Source organism: Typopeltis vanoorti, chromosome 1, assembly GCF_054136105.1.
Source record: "Typopeltis vanoorti isolate ZY-2024b chromosome 1, IOZ_Tvanoo_1.0, whole genome shotgun sequence".
Taxonomy (NCBI): domain Eukaryota; kingdom Metazoa; phylum Arthropoda; class Arachnida; order Uropygi; family Thelyphonidae; genus Typopeltis; species Typopeltis vanoorti.
The window spans coordinates 98,274,908-98,290,815 of record NC_143549.1 but is presented as its reverse complement, the minus strand read 5'-3'; the positions used below and the strand labels follow the sequence as shown (position 1 = coordinate 98,290,815).

Genomic DNA, 15,908 nt, shown 5'->3' with positions numbered 1-15,908 from the left:
AAGTCCCCCATAATATTTATCCACCCTCCACTCATTGGAACACCATTTATTAATAGTTAATATAAAGTTAATTAAAATGAACATTATATTAAATTATATATTATATATATTATATTAACTTTATATAATGGAATTCTTGTTTTGGTCTGTTATATTATAACAACCAGAAAAAATAAACTAAATATTAAAATGAGCACCTTCAGTTAATTATTTTTTTAATATTCTGTTAGATTGAAGCAAGCCTAACTATCTACTGTCTGACCACAGATCAGAGAGCTTAGTCTGGCAACCTGTCAAGAAGAGTCAATTCATGCTGAGGGAGAAAAAGAAATAAAGAATCCACAAATTGGTCACCAACAGGCGAAATCATGTGCTTTATATGTAAAATTTTCCAATTGTTATACAAGCAAAATAGTTACCACTTTAAAAACTACAACGTTCATAAATGAAAAGTTAATTTTCTGATGTGTAATAATAAACAACTCAATAAGTAGTCAATGGCAGCTGATTAGACCTAATCATTACCCATATTTTATTACTTTTACATAGGCAATTCCATGGAGTCTATAGATTCAGTGAGGAAGGCCCTAAACACTATGCCAAGTACTAAAGTACTTGGCATAGTACATTCATACAGTGTGTTATACTTCACTTTGAACTCATTCACCAAGGCAGCTGAAAGAGTCTGCAACCTATTTCACTCATTCACCACTTTCCAGGGAAAAAATCTACTCCTCGTACCCTTGTAATCACACTCCTCTTTGACCTCTAGAGATGACCCAAGTTCTCCCCAACTAGTAGTGTACTGAAAAATTTCCTCTGTATTAATGGGAATTAATACAGAGGAAATATATATATAGACACATGGAAGAAATATGTATATCTTTATCATATCCCTTTTCTGACTATCAACCAATTTCTATAGCCCACAAATCTTCAATCTACCCTAATCCTCATAAGGAGAATTCCACAGACCTGCCATCATCTTGATCACTAGACCCTAGATCCTCTCTGCCTCTTTTTTATCATGAAGAAATCCAGTTACCAGATCTGTGCACAGCAATCCAGATGGTGTCTTAAAGCTGTATGGAGTTATAATAATCTCCAAATCTATGCTTGTCCAGAGTGTTCTTCAATCATCAGGTAATACTATGAGCTATTTTAGCTACTTTTGTAATATGCCCTCTGAATCAACTGCCTAACAACGAACACTAAATTCCTAACTTCATCAATTTCCTAGAGTACAGTTCCATCAGTGTGGTACACAGCTGGTAATTTTTTCATTCCAAAATGCATAACTTTATATTTTGCTGCCATTCTCTTATGCCCATACTGCAATCATATCATCCTTCAAGATTTCACATCATTTTTACTTCAACATTTCTGCATCATCAGAAAACAACTGAATATTTCCCCTGAGATAATTTCCTAGATCATTAATGTACAAATTAAATAATAGTGGCCAAAGTACAAAGCCTTGCAGCTCATACTGGTCGTAGGCCAGCTCATGCTGGCCTGTGTCCAGCATGAGCTGGACTCTAGTGAATAAATACTGTCTAATATCTCTCCATTAGCTATTCTCTTATTCAATTTACCAAACTTCACATACATTCCCATTTGCTGCAATTTACGTAGTTAGCAGTAATTTCAAAATATTGCAATTTGGAGTTATATTGTATGATTTTTAATTGTACTTATAAATTATGTAACTGGTAAAGAAGCAGGTGGTGATGAAAGGTCATTACATGCTGGTACAATTGGATGCATTTTTATATTTTTCATTAACAGATTCACCGCTTATAGTAAGGTGTGATCATCCAATTTCCATTCCAGGTAGTTAGTGAACCTGACCTCCAAAAACATATACAGAGCAATTTGCAACAGTGCTTTTTTCAAACAAGTCACTAGAGCCTATTGTGTGTGTGTGTGTGTGTGTGTGTATACAGACTTGCCCATCTGCCTGTGGGCAAGTAGCTGAAGACCAGACAAAATAGAATATTTTTTCATTTAATAAAAATAACTTTTAAATATTGTTTTTTCTTTAGACAAACATAGAAGAATGTACATAATATATAGGGCCAATCTAATAACAAAAATTAATTTAACAAATAATGTTTTCCAAAAAAATCAATGTTGTTTTTAGATAGACATATACTATGTCTATGTCTATTCAATGTTGTTTTTATTGTTCTTCCTATTCTTATTATATTTTGACTTTTCCTTTTTGGGCTGGTTCTTGCACAATGGAAACGTTCGGGGAAAACAACACCACTAATCACTTTATGGAACTTCTATTGAGTTATTATTATTACATGCAGTGCCGCACCCAGAGGGGAAGCCAAAGAACCCCCCCCCCAAAGAAAAAAAAAACACTAGAAAATCTTTTCCTAATTAAAATTATTTTTTTTATTTATCTTGTGTCGTGTCTTCTATTTCTATACTACTTATGAATTAGCGATTATTGCAGATGCTAAATCATAGGTCGTAAGTGTGTGTATTTTCAAATCGCCTACTCAACTCTCCCCCCCCCCCTCCCCTCCCCCCCCCCCCCCAAAAAAAAAAAAAGATTAAATCCTGAGTGCGCTACTGACTACGTGACACCTCCAGGGAGTCCAACGACTCATGGTCGGAGGGCACACAACTCTACTTCGCTAAATACATCTCAACCTCTCCACTATTACTCAAATCTCCAACTACGACACCACTACCATCAACGCCAAGTTATTCAGGCATATCATTAAATAAATAAAAATAAAACGGGAGAGGGTCTTGGGTGTGTACAATTTGGCATAATTTGTCGAGCCCTGTCTATATATAATGCATTGATATCTACTCAAAGCACGATCTCTCGCATATCGATTCTTTTAAACAGCGCTGTATCAAACCTATTCATGACAGAGGTCGGCGTCATATGCTCGGTAAATCATTACGCAACTATATCAACTTCCAAGAGCTTCGATTTCTTAATGCAAACATTATCTCGACTTCTATACACAAAAATCTGTATTTTCCATCCAATGGATGGTAAATACGGATTTCAGTCCTTTTAATAGTTTTACTACCCTGCTGAGTGTCCTTCTTCACTTATCACATCGCGTACTAATTATAGGTATGAAAGGTGATGACACTTCATGATTGTCTGATCTCCACCGATTACATATATTTTTATATTTATAAGCATATTAAAAATTCAAAATATATGCATACCACTTCAGTACTTACATTCTTGGATAACAATAAAATAAAATAATACTATTTGATGGAAAGCACGCAAAGTGAAGAAAAGTAATTGAACCGAGAAATTGAATTACGAGACCATTATTAAATCAAGATACTAACCACTTTCAAATTCAAAACACCATTTTCTGCTTCCTGAAGCAAAGATATAAACTTAGTTGTTAAATGTCCTAAACTCTTAGTGTGACGACTGTCACTAGAAACTAAACGATCTGCCATGTTCACTACTCATTACGTTCGATACTCAACATCAAATTGCGCGCCAAGAACTCTCCACTAATAACCAGCTGGACGTGAGACATCTAATGTGTCGCATATCGATAATAATTAAATTTCAGGAATACGGGAAAAAATAAATAAAATAAAAATAAACATTTAACAACAAGCAAAAGCATAACTCGAGTAAATGATTCATGAAGTTGTATTACGAGAAAAACATTTAAAAAAAGATACTAGCCAGTTTTAAATCCAAATCACCATTTTCTCTTTTCTTGAATATAATTATTTTTTTAATGGATAGGCGTTGGATAAAATGTAATATCCGCAATCGCGTTTTATTCTACACAGGGCTAAAACTTGATCAGTGCTAGGCACGGCTTAAAGTATTGTTATTATTATTTGGTCTATTGCAATGTGAAATGAACAATTATCTAGCTCTGAGAGTTTATAAAGTTTCAGCTGCGGAATAATTGATTAAGATGATGTTGGTTACCAACAGGATAAAGAAAATAAATTGACACTGTATACTAAAAAAATCTCCCAGTGAAGGAAGATGCAAAAGTGACATAAAAGCAAGAATAGCGATGGGAAGAGATGCCTTTAATAGAAAATGGAATTTATTCAGAAGTAAAATGGACAGAAACCTAAAGAAAAGACTAATAAAATGTTAAATGAGGAGCGTTGCCCTATATGCCGCTGAAACTTGGACATTGAAGAAAGAAGAAATTAAGATTTGAAAAAGCTTTGAGAGCTACACAAGCTACAGGCCTGTGTAACTCAGTGGAAGTGGCGCTTGGCCTCTTGAAGTTAGACCTAGGTTCTAGTCTAGTCGCTGACTGGAGGAACTTTTTCTACGCCTATCTTCGACCGGTTCCCGAGTTAGTCGATCTCTGGCACAGCCAAGCGGGTTTTTCCTCCCGGAAACTCGGGTTTTTCGTCCCGTAAACTCAAGAAAATCGACCGTAGTACCCACATTATTGCAGACAGTGACATATCTTGTTAGGGTTAAGTACCAAGAGATGGCAGCACTTGTTTGCCAGCCTCTTCATCGGTGGCTGCTATAATTAGTGATTGACATGGGCCAGCTATCTCTGATTGGCTACCGGTGGAGATTGAACTGCCCACTCAGTCTCCAAAAGCTAGATAGGGTATAAAGGCCTCGCCTACTCCTATTAAGGAATAAAAGGCGTTAGTTGATTTTTTTTTTGAGATGTGGATTTGGAGAAGAATAGAAAAAATCAAATGGAGAGATAAAATAACTAATGAATAGGGTCTTAAAAAGCGTAGTAGAAGAAAGAAGTCTGTTAAAGAGGGAAAAAAGAAGAATGAGAAACTAGATCGGACATATTCTAGGAGGAAATGTAATCATCAGAGATTCCATCGGAGGAAAAATAGATGGAAAAATACCCACAGGAAGAATAAGGAAAACAATGCTAGATGACATACTGAATGGAGACAGATACACAACCTTGAAAGAGGAAGGCCCAGAACAGAAGAGAGTGAAAGGAAAGTTTTTGCTACTAAGATAAGAACCTGCTCATTTGCAGAATACTTAAGAAGGAGAACCTCATCTACAAACATTATATAAAAACACAAGAAATCAACTAACAACAAAAAGAGGTTAAAGAGAGGTGGATTTGATTATGTCAAAGGGCATTTCAGTTAAAGACTTAACTATTCTTCCTCTGGATGGTGACAGCGATCATGCGGTACTCACTTGGGAAGTGATTAAGTTTATGAATGTTCCATTCAGAAAAGATTACATGCGAAACTGCAAAGCAGGAAACTATGACCAACTGAAAAGGATACTGAGTTCAGCGAAATAGTATTGGTTACTGGATAGGAAGCATATCGACAGTGCATGGCAAGCATTTAAAAAAAAAAAACACTTAAATTATGCAATATCAGAATGTGCCCCGAGAGTTCGAAGAATAAATAGGATAGGAGTCAAGTGGATGAGTAATCGTATAAAGGAAAAGATTCGTAAGAAAAGGATAATGTGGATGAAATGCCATGTGCATAAGGATAATCCGTTATGAAAATTATAAGCAGCAGGCTAGAATAGTCACAACTATTCTAGTCATAACTGCTGTACGGAAAGCAAAGTCTGATTATGAAAATAAACTGGCTCTGCATGCTAAAGACAACCCAACCGAGAGAAGAATTCTCTCGATATGCTGAAAGTAAAAGAAAGAATGAACATGAAAGAATAACTATTTTAAATGCAGACGGCATGAGGGTTACAGATGCAGAAGAGGTTGTTCAACTAATGAGTGCCCATTTTGTTAAAAGCCATCAAACCTATATACACGACATTGAGCTCACTGCTACCTCTTCACTGGATGAAGAAACTCAGGTGTATGAGGACAAACAATTAGAGCTATTGCACAATCTGAATAAGAATTCAGCAATAGGGATTGATGGGATATCAGCACCTGTGCTAAAAGAGTGTTCAGCTGAATTGGCTACTCTTTTGATCAGGCTGTATAATATGAGTCTCAGAACAGGAAAGATTCCACAAGAATAGAAAGAATGTATGGTAATTCCATTGCAAAAGGGTGGTGCAAAGACTGATGTATCCAGCTGGTAACCAATTAGTATCTCAGGAGTGGTAGTGAAGATTTGGGAATAATTGACTAGGGCTCGCATACAGAAATGGGTTGACAGCAAATCTAATTTGCAATGAGCAACGTTGATTTAGTAAGAAAAGGTCAAGCAAATTGCTCACATTCTATAACAATATTACAGTTGAACTAGAGAAGCAGAATGGATACACCATGACACATTTAGATTTTGGTAAGGCTCTTGACAGAATACAGCAAAATAACAGTTGCATAAATTGGAGAATATGATTATGGGTTATAGAATTTAAGCATGGATAAGAGGATGATGATGACAGACAGTCATCATCCTCTAAAAGTGGTGCACGGGGTTGTGAATATCAAAAAGTGGTATACAGGGGGGTTGTGAGTCTGCAAGGTTTAATTTAACAAGTGGTGTACCACAAAGATCAGTGCTTGGTCCACTGTTATTCAATTTATACATTAATGATATTGGGAAGAATTTGACAAGCGACATACAGCTATTTGCTGATGATGCAAAGATAGGTTGGGTAATCAGGAATGCTTCTGATATGCAGAAATTGCAAAATGATTTGAATAGGCTGGAACTGTGGGCATGGAAAATGTATGTTAGTTCAATGTCAGCATATGTGAAGCCATTCACTTCGGTGTGATTAGATATCCAATATCCTGTTATATTGGTGGAATTATGCTTGAAGAAACTGATGAGGCTCGGGATCTTGGAGTGTTATTAGATAGGAAGTTGAAGCTCAGCAGCCAAGTAGCAAATATTGCAAATACAACTCAAAAGATAATTGTAATGTTGAAATAAACAATCACATGTAAAGATAAGGATGTTATTTTGCATCTTTAGCAGGTCTTGAAAAGACCTCACTTGGACTATTTTGTGTTAGGTATGGTCTTCTGGTTTCGGTTTTGATTCTGATATACTTGAGAAGAAAAAATTGCAAAAAAGGAGAGTGTTAAAAATTATATCACGATTGTGGTATACTATTATGAACACAGATTGAGAATTTGTAGACTGTAGATACCAGCAAACAGGAGAAAGAAGTGGGTTAATTTGATTGTTACTTACAAACTTCTTAAAGGGTCATACAAGATTTCAATTGATAGAAATTTTTAATTTATGGAAGGTGGGGAAAGGAAAACATGGTATCCTTTGAAGCTAAGAAGGAGGGGTAGATTTTTCTCTCACAGGGTGGCGCATGATTAGAATGGTGTGCCATCGGATATTATTAGTGAAAGCAGTATGAATGAATTCAAGAATAAGTATGATAGTTGCTGTGTGTTTAGTATGTGGCCTCCCTTGATGAGTCCTTGACTCCCTGGAGGTCTCTCTTAATAATAATAATAATAAAATTATTATTATTATTATTATTATTATTGCAATTAGATTCTTGGGTAGAATCTTAATTGTTCTGTATCAGCAGTCAAATTGTTATTTAATTAATGTTGTCTAAATCTTCTTTTGACTGTGTATCAATTATGTGAATAAATAAATAATAATAAAAATTTCTAAGCCTTTCTTCGACCAATTCCCGCGATAGTCCATCTCTGCCACGGGCAAGCGGGTTTTTGCTCCCGGATTCTCGTTTTTTTTATCCCGTAAACTCAAGAAAATCCACCGTAGTACCCAGATTATTTCAAACAGTAACATATCTTGTTAGGGTTAGGTACCAAGAGATGGCAGCACTTGTTTGCCAGCCTCTTCATCGGTGGTTGCTATAATCAGTAATAGACATGGGCCAGCCTTCTCTGATTGGCTACCGGTGGAGATTGAACTGTCCACTCAGTCTGCAAAAGCTAGATAGGGTATAAAGGCCTCGCCTGCACCCTATAAGGGAATAAAAGGCATTAGCTGATTTTTTTTAATAATAATTTATCATTTCAGTTAACAATATTCCAATATATTTCAGTTATCAATTAAATTGACATGGGTAGTATTTACAAAATAGCTAGATTTTTCATCTATCTATTTTGTAAAGAATAAACAAAATAATTAAAGATATATAATGTTGCATTAATGGCAAACAAAAATTATAATAAAATGAATTCGAAGTTGAAACACTTTAAGAAAATAAACAGAAGTCTTTGGCAGAACATAATGAAAGCCCACAAGTATACCTGAGTTTGAAGGTATTTTGAACTGAGTTCAAATTTTTACATTAAAAAAGATGCAGAGAGGAAACTGTTAGTTTTGAAATGAAATGCTACAGTAAAATGAACAGAAGTCATTGGACAGAATATAAAACTAATGCACAAATACTGCAAGATTTGAATATCCCCAACTTAATAATTTTATAAAAAATAAAAAATAAACCAGGTAATGCCTTTTATTCCCGTATAAGGAGTAGGCGAGGCCGTTATAGACTATCTATTTTTTGGATAGTGAGTGGACAGTTCAGTCTCCACTGGTAGCCAATCAGACATTGCTAGCCCAAGGCTATCACTAATTAAGTGGCACACAGTGAAGCGGTGGCTCAACAAATGTCTGAAATAGTGTAGGTTCTTAGATCAATTTTCTTGAGTTCACTGGACGAAAAACCCGAGTTTCCATGAAAAAAATCCACTTATCCTTCCCAGAGATCGATGAACTCTGGAAAGGGTCGAAATAAAAGGCTTAGATTTTCAGGAGTGGGGCAACTCCAGAGGTGATAGAGCCAGACCCAGAGGTGATACGACAACTCGATAAAGGATTAAACCAAGTATATAATGTCTTGGTATCTTTAATTTATAGTATAACCAAGTTAAAAACTTCCAAGAACTTTCTACTCTAGTCGTTGACTAGATTTGAAACAAAATGCTCTTTCATCCGGTCAATCGTCGTGGTGAGCAAACTCTGCATCCAATGAACTACCCAGGTTCTTGAGCTCCAACTGCTCTCTTAACATCAACTTCGTTGGTTTGTTAATTTTGCGAATTGAACCATTTGTCTTCCAAGGCTGGTATTTGTATCCTCCATAGGAGAGCACTATGGAGGGTACAAAATTTGGTGGGGAAGACCAAGATTAGCCTGGCATAAAATTCCTTAGAACTCCATTGTAGTTTCAAAAATGTCTGCATATGAAAAAGCTTGCTTTCAAGAGAATGGTCGAAGGCTATTGTCTGTGTGGAACATAACCAGTCTTGAGAATGGAGGAGAAGAAAAAAAATCAGCTAACGCCTTTTTATTCCCGTACATGAGGAGTAGGCGAGGCCATTTAGCCCTATCTAACTTTTGGAGACTGAGTGGGCAGTTCAATCTCCACTGGTACCAATCAGAGGTAGATGGCCCAAGGCTATCTACTAATTAATTAAGTGGTACACAGTGAAGAGAGACGGCTCAAATGTGTCGCCATCTCGTGGTCCCTAACCCTAACACGATATATTTACTGTCTGAAATAATGTGGGTTCTACGGTCGATTTTCTTGAGTTTACAGAAAGAAAAACCCGAATTTCCGGGAGGAAAAGCCCTCTTGCCCGTGCCAGAGATCGACTAACACTGGAACCGGTCGAAAAAAGGCTTAGAAAAATTTCCTTTAGTCGCCGACTAGACTCGAAACCAAGTCTTCCTTCGTGCGGCCAAGCGCCGTGGTATGCAACGCCACATCCACTGAGCTACACAGTCTGGAGGAGAAGAAGAAGAAATTGAAAAAAAAAAAAAAAATTATATGGTCAAGTAAATACATAAAAGAAAGAAGAAATCTAAAAATGGGTATTATACAGGAAAATCATTTTCCTATCATTATACACCCTCTGTCCAAAAAGAAATATTCTTTTCGAAAATAGACGAAATTAGTGGCACCATCTGTTGTATCTTTTTGTTGTCGAAAGCGGCAACCTTCATTAATGTTGTGTCAACTGTTTATGACATTAGTTTCAATAGAAGCCGAGTTATAGCGCCAAGAGTGACAGTGTATTTTGACGAACGGTCTGTCGTCACAATATGCATGCCGTACACAACGAATTCTCACTATCAATCGCTTCAAAACTTCGAGATAAAACTCACCATTGACCGTTTGGCCAGGCGGAATGAATTCTTTGTGGATAATGCCCTTGGAATCGTAAAAACAAATCGGTATTGTTTTTACTTTTGATTTCTCCAAGCAATTTATTTTCGGATGCCCCTCTTATGGTTTCCTCCACTCAGCACACTGGCGCTTTGTTTCGCGCTCATACGCAAAACACCACATTTCGTCACCAGTAACAATCGTTTCCAGGAAGTTTGACTCCTTACGAGGGGTTTTAATGAAGTACTTGCAGTGTTTAATTCGATACTTTTTTTGGTCGTTGGTCAACTTTTGGGGAACAAATCGCGAATTCAATTTACGAAGGCCCAACCTCTCGGTCAAAATGTTGCTCCCAGTTGATTTTGTAATTCCTAATTCATGTTTAATCAATCTCACGGACGATTTTGGGTTTTCTTTGATGAAATCAAGCACTTTTTGGATGTTAACTTCGCTCAGTGTAGTTTTTGGATGGTCTGGCTTTTCGTCGTCCTCAAGCATCTCACGACCACTTTCAAATTGCTTAAACCACACATGAACTTGAGTAAGCAATCATCACCGTACGCTTTTTTAAGCATTTGATGCGTTTCGGTAAAACTTTAACCTAGTTTAACACAAAAGTCAATCGCAGCACTCTGTTAGAAACTCATTTTCCGACCGTTCATCAAAACACACTACCACTCTTGCATTATAACACGGCTTCTAATGAAACAAATGTCATAAACAGTTGGCACAAAACTAATGAAGGGTACCGCTTTCGACAACAAAAATAATTAACTGCTGGCGCCACTAGTTTCTTCTATTTTCGAAAAGTTCGGTTTCTTTTTGGACAGAGGGTATAAATAGAGGTGGTTAAGAGGAAATATTCACTTTGTGTTCGTTATCCTGGCAAAAAAGATGTAATGATATCAGAGTCCTCAGTGATATTATATAAATATGTAGTAACATTTTTGGGAGGAATTCGGTATTCATTTGATTCTTTCATGCAGTGCTGTTATAATATCCTGCATATTGCCGCGGTATGACAGTGAAGAGTTTAAAAGGTGGGCCATAATTGCTAATGACTTTATGCGTGGGTTATGCATGATTAGTGGTGTGGAATTTGTGGACGTGTGGAGTGAGTTCGACGGGCGAAAGGATCTATATAAGATGGATGGTTTGCATTTGAATGGATTCTGTGTACCAAGACTTGAAAAAGTGTTGTTGAATGAAGTGGACGTGCAGAATCAGCGAAACTAGATTTATTACGGGGTGGGGAAAGTAGATATGCAGACCTTAGGGAGGCAGTTGAGTGTATGATTGAGTATAATACGCCCGAGCGAGTAAGAAGGACAACAAATCAGAATGGGTTAGTTAGTATAAGACATCAAGGTAGGAATGGGGCCAACGGAGGTTTGCAATTCATCTATACTAATGCTAGGAGTATTAGGAACAAGAAGGAAGAATTTTTGGTCTTGGATGGGACTTCCAGACCACAGGTTATTGGCATTAGTGAAACATGGCTGACTGAAGATGACATAGCTAGTGGGATTGAATGTGGGGGTATAGTGTGTTCAGGAGTGACAGGGAGAATAAAATGGGGGGAAGGAGTATTATTGATGATAGCTGATGAGCTGCAGCCAAGGAGTATAGAAGTTGCATTGCAGGATAGAGAAAAGAGCACATTTGAGTCCATTTGGTGTGAGATTGAGGCTAGGAGAACAAAATATACAATTGGGTGCCGCTATCGACTAGGTGATGGAAAAGATGGGAGATAGTATGCATAAGGGAATATAAGAAATGAGTTGAAGGAGGCTAATTATTATGGGAGATTTCAACTATGGTAGCATTGATTGGAGGGAAGGAAAGGACACATGGGAGTAAGGAATTGAATTTTTACGCGGTTATTAAGGGATAACTATCTGCGACAGCATGTACTGGAAAATGCTAGGGCTCAGAGAGTGCTTGACCTAGTAAATGCATCTGAGGATCTGACTGTAACGAATATGACCACATTGCCACCAGTTGGTGAGTGTGATCATAGGGTCTTAACTTGGGAGCTAAATGTGTAAAATTTACAATTAAGACAGGGTACATGTGGAATTATCGAGCTGTAAGTATGACAAGCTTAGGAGTTTGATTGGTTCAGTGCTATGGCATGTAAAACTGCAAGGGCTGGATGTTGATAGTGCATGGGAGGCAGTTAAGAAGTGTTTGCAGGAGGCAATGGTGACCGTATATCTAGAGTCCGAATAATAAATCAAGTAGTGATTAAATGGATGAATAACACCATTAAGCTTGAGCTGGAAAAAAAGAAACAACTGTGGAGGGAATTTAAAGAGAAAGGTGACCTGCAGGCACATGAACGGTATAAAGTCCAGGCCAGAAGGGTAACAAGAGTGGTAAGAAAAGCAAAAGCGGATTATAAAAGAACATTAGCCATGCAGGCTAAAGAGAATCCCAACAGTTTTTTCGATATGTTGCAAGTAAAAGAAAAAATGTATACGGTAGATTGATTTTAAAGAATGCCGATGGCAGGGAGGTAACCGAATCAGTTGATATAGTAGAATTACTGAGTGAGCACTTTGCAAGAGTATATCATCCAGGTGGTGACATTGCAGAAATGGAAGAACCAACAGTTTATATGGGAATTGTGGTGAACAGTCTATTACAAAACCTCAATGTGAATTCATCTGCGGGATTGGATGGTATACCAGCTGAAGTCGTACGAGAAGCGGCTAAAGAATTGTCAGTGCCTTTGACCATTTTGTTTAATTTTTTGCCTCGGGTATGGTTAGTCCCAAGGGGTGGAAAGAGGGGAAAATAGTTCCACTGCATAAAGGAGGTTCCAAGACTGCTGTCGAAAATTACTGGCCAATCAGCATATCAGGAATTGTTGTCAAGGTCTTGGAGAAAATAGTCAAGAGGAAAATACAAGATTGGATAGATGAAAATGGGATACTTTATGGGGGCAAGCATGGTTTTGTGAAGGGTAGATCATGCCTCAGTAACTTGCTCATGTTCTATAACACAGTGATGGCTGAACTGGATAAGGGCAACGGGTTTACAGTGATTCTACTGGACCTTGTTAAAGCCTTTGATAGGATACCGCATGGAATTCTAATCAGTAAACTGCAGCATATGAGAATGGATATCGTGTTGGTGAGATGGATAGGAGGGTGGTTGACGGAGATATATCAGAGAGTGGTTTATTCAGGAGTAGAGTCCAAAAGACAGCCCGTGACTAGTGGTGTGCTGCAGGGTTCTGTTCTTGGACTACTGTTTAATTTGTTCATTAATGATATAGGAAAGGATCTCAGAGGAACTGTACATCTGTTTGTGGATGATGCAAAGTTGGGTAGAGCAATTGTGTATGCGCAGGATGTCAAAATTTTGCAGGATGATTTGGATAGTTTGGAGGACTGGGCTAAGGAAAACGGATGTCAATTTAATTTAATGTGGAAAAATGTAAGGTTTTTCATTTTAGGGTGAAAAGATTAGCAGCAGTATATCACATTGGTGGAACTGTACTCCAGGAGATTGACGAGGCCAGGGATTTGAGAGTGTTGGTGGATAGGGAGTTGAAGTTTTTGGGACACATCATAAAAGTGGCAAAATCAACTCATCAAATCACTTGGTTGCTGAAAAACACTTTAACGAACAGAGACAAACAGGTTATTATTACTCTGTATCGAGCCTTGATAAGACCCCATCTATACTACTGTGTATGTGCCCAGATATAGGCGCCAGGGTTTCTTCTCAATGGGGTGGAGGTGGAGAGGATCCAGAGACGAGTGACAAAGATAATAGCAGGACTATGGAATGAACCTTACGAAAACAGGTTGAAGATTTGTTGGCTGCAGAAATTGGTTGATAGGCAAAAAAGGGATGATATGATTGAGACATTCAAATTACTGAAGGGTTTCTATAAGATTAATTCAAAAGATATTTTTCAGAATAGGACTGGTAGCGGGAGGACTAGGGCCGTCCATGAAAGCTTGGTAAGAGTGTGGCTAGCAAGGGTGTTAGAGCTAGGACTTTTATTCGGAGAGTGGGAAATGAGTGGAATAAGCTGCCAGAGTCTGTTGTGCGTGCCATGACTGTAAATGAGTTCAAGGTGAGGTATGATAGATACTGTGTGAATGTCAAATAGTTGTTCTTGACATGATGTTGGGTCTCCCTCGATGAGTCTAAGGACTCCTTGGAGCTGCCCGTAATAATAATAATAATAATCACCATCTTAAATACAGACATACTTGCAAGTCTTGACGTAGTGCCATTATTTACAAACGTACCTGTTGAAGAAGTTGTCAAGATTATAGAAAATCTCTATCCACATGACATAGTTCAGCTCTTTCGCCATTGCCTCAAATCAAATTATTTTAAAGTAAATAATACTATTTATGAATAACTTGATGGCTAAGCTTGAGTTGCAAAAAAAGAAACAACTATGGAGGGAATTTAAGGAGAAGGGTGACCGGCAGGCACATGAACGGTATAAAGCGCAGGCCAGAAGGGTGACGAGTGTGGTAAGAAAAGCAAAAAAGGATTACGAAAGAACATTGGCCATGCAGGCTAAAGAGAATCCTAAACAGTTTTTTCGATATGTTGCAAGTAACAGAAAAAATGTATGTTGCAGAATGATTTTAAAGAATGCCGATGGCAGGGAGGTAACCGAATCAGTTGATATAGTAGAATTTGTGAGTGAGCACTTTGCAAGAGTATATAATCCTGGTGGTGACATTGCAGAAATGGAAGAATTAACAGCTTATACGGGAATTGTGATGAATGAAGTGAAGGTGAATAGTCTATTACAAAAATTCAATGTCAATTCATCTGCGGGATTAGATGGTATACCAGCTCGTGTCGTACGAGAAGCGGCTAAAGAATTGTCAGTGCCTTACCATTTTGTTTAATTTGAGTCTAGCGTATGGGTTAGTCCCAAGGGGGATGGAAAGAGGAAAAATTGTTCCACTGCATAAAGGAGGTTCCAAGAATGCTGTTGAAAATTACCGGCCGATCAGCATATCAGGAATTGTTGTCAACGTCTTGAAGAAAATAGTGAAGACAAAAATACAGGATTGGATAGATGAAAATGGAATACTATATGGGGGATAACATGGTTTTTTGAAGGGTAATTATGCCTATGTAACTTGCTCACGTTTTATAACACAGTGATCGCTGAACTGGATAAGGGTAATGTGTTTACAGTGATTCTACTGGACCTTGCTAAGGCCTTTGACAGGATACCACATGGAATTCTAATCAGTAAACTGCAGCATATAAGAATGGATATAGGGTTGGTGAGAAGGATAGGAGAGTGGTTGATGGAGAGATATCAGAGAGTGGTTTATTCAGGAGTAGATTCCAAAAGACGGCCTGTGACTAGTGGTGTGCCACAGGGTTCTGTTCTTGGACCACTACTTTTCATTTTGTGCATTAACGATATAGGAAAGGAACAAGCAAACAAGTGAACACTTCCTGAGAGGAAGTGTTCACTTGTTTGCTGATGATGCAAAGTTAGGTAGAGCAATAGTGAGTGCACAGGATGTCAAAATTTTGGAAGATGATTTGGATAGTTTTGAGGACTGGACTAAGGAAAATGGATGTCAATTTAATGTGGCAATGTGTAAGGTTATGCATTTTGGGGTGAAAAGATTAGCAGCAGTATATCACATTGATGGAACCGTACTCCAGGAGATTGATGAGTCTAGGGATTTAGGAGTGTTGATAGATAAGGAATTAAAGTTTAGGGGGGCGCATTACAAAAGTGGCTAAATCAGCTCACAAATCACTTGGTTTCTGAAAAATGCTTTAACAAGCAGAGACAAATAGGTTATTGTTCCTCTGTATCGAACCTTGATAAGACCCCATCTAGAGTACTGTGTCCAAATATGGGTGCAAG

At 37.7% G+C, this 15,908-nt stretch overlaps 1 protein-coding gene across 3 annotated transcripts in view; it reads right to left on the bottom strand.

The window, feature by feature from the left end:
- LOC150110247 (transcription factor E2F5-like) overlaps positions 1–3,490 on the bottom strand; it is a 152,762-nt gene extending 149,272 nt beyond the window's left edge. For all 3 annotated transcript variants that reach the window (XM_090392363.1, XM_090392372.1, XM_090392382.1), the window contains exon 1: positions 3,340–3,490. In XM_090392363.1, coding sequence (XP_090248489.1) covers positions 3,340–3,456 — 117 coding nt within the window. In that variant the 5' untranslated portion in view covers positions 3,457–3,490. The remainder of the gene's footprint in view (positions 1–3,339) is intronic.
- Positions 3,491–15,908: the final 12,418 nt, after the last annotated feature.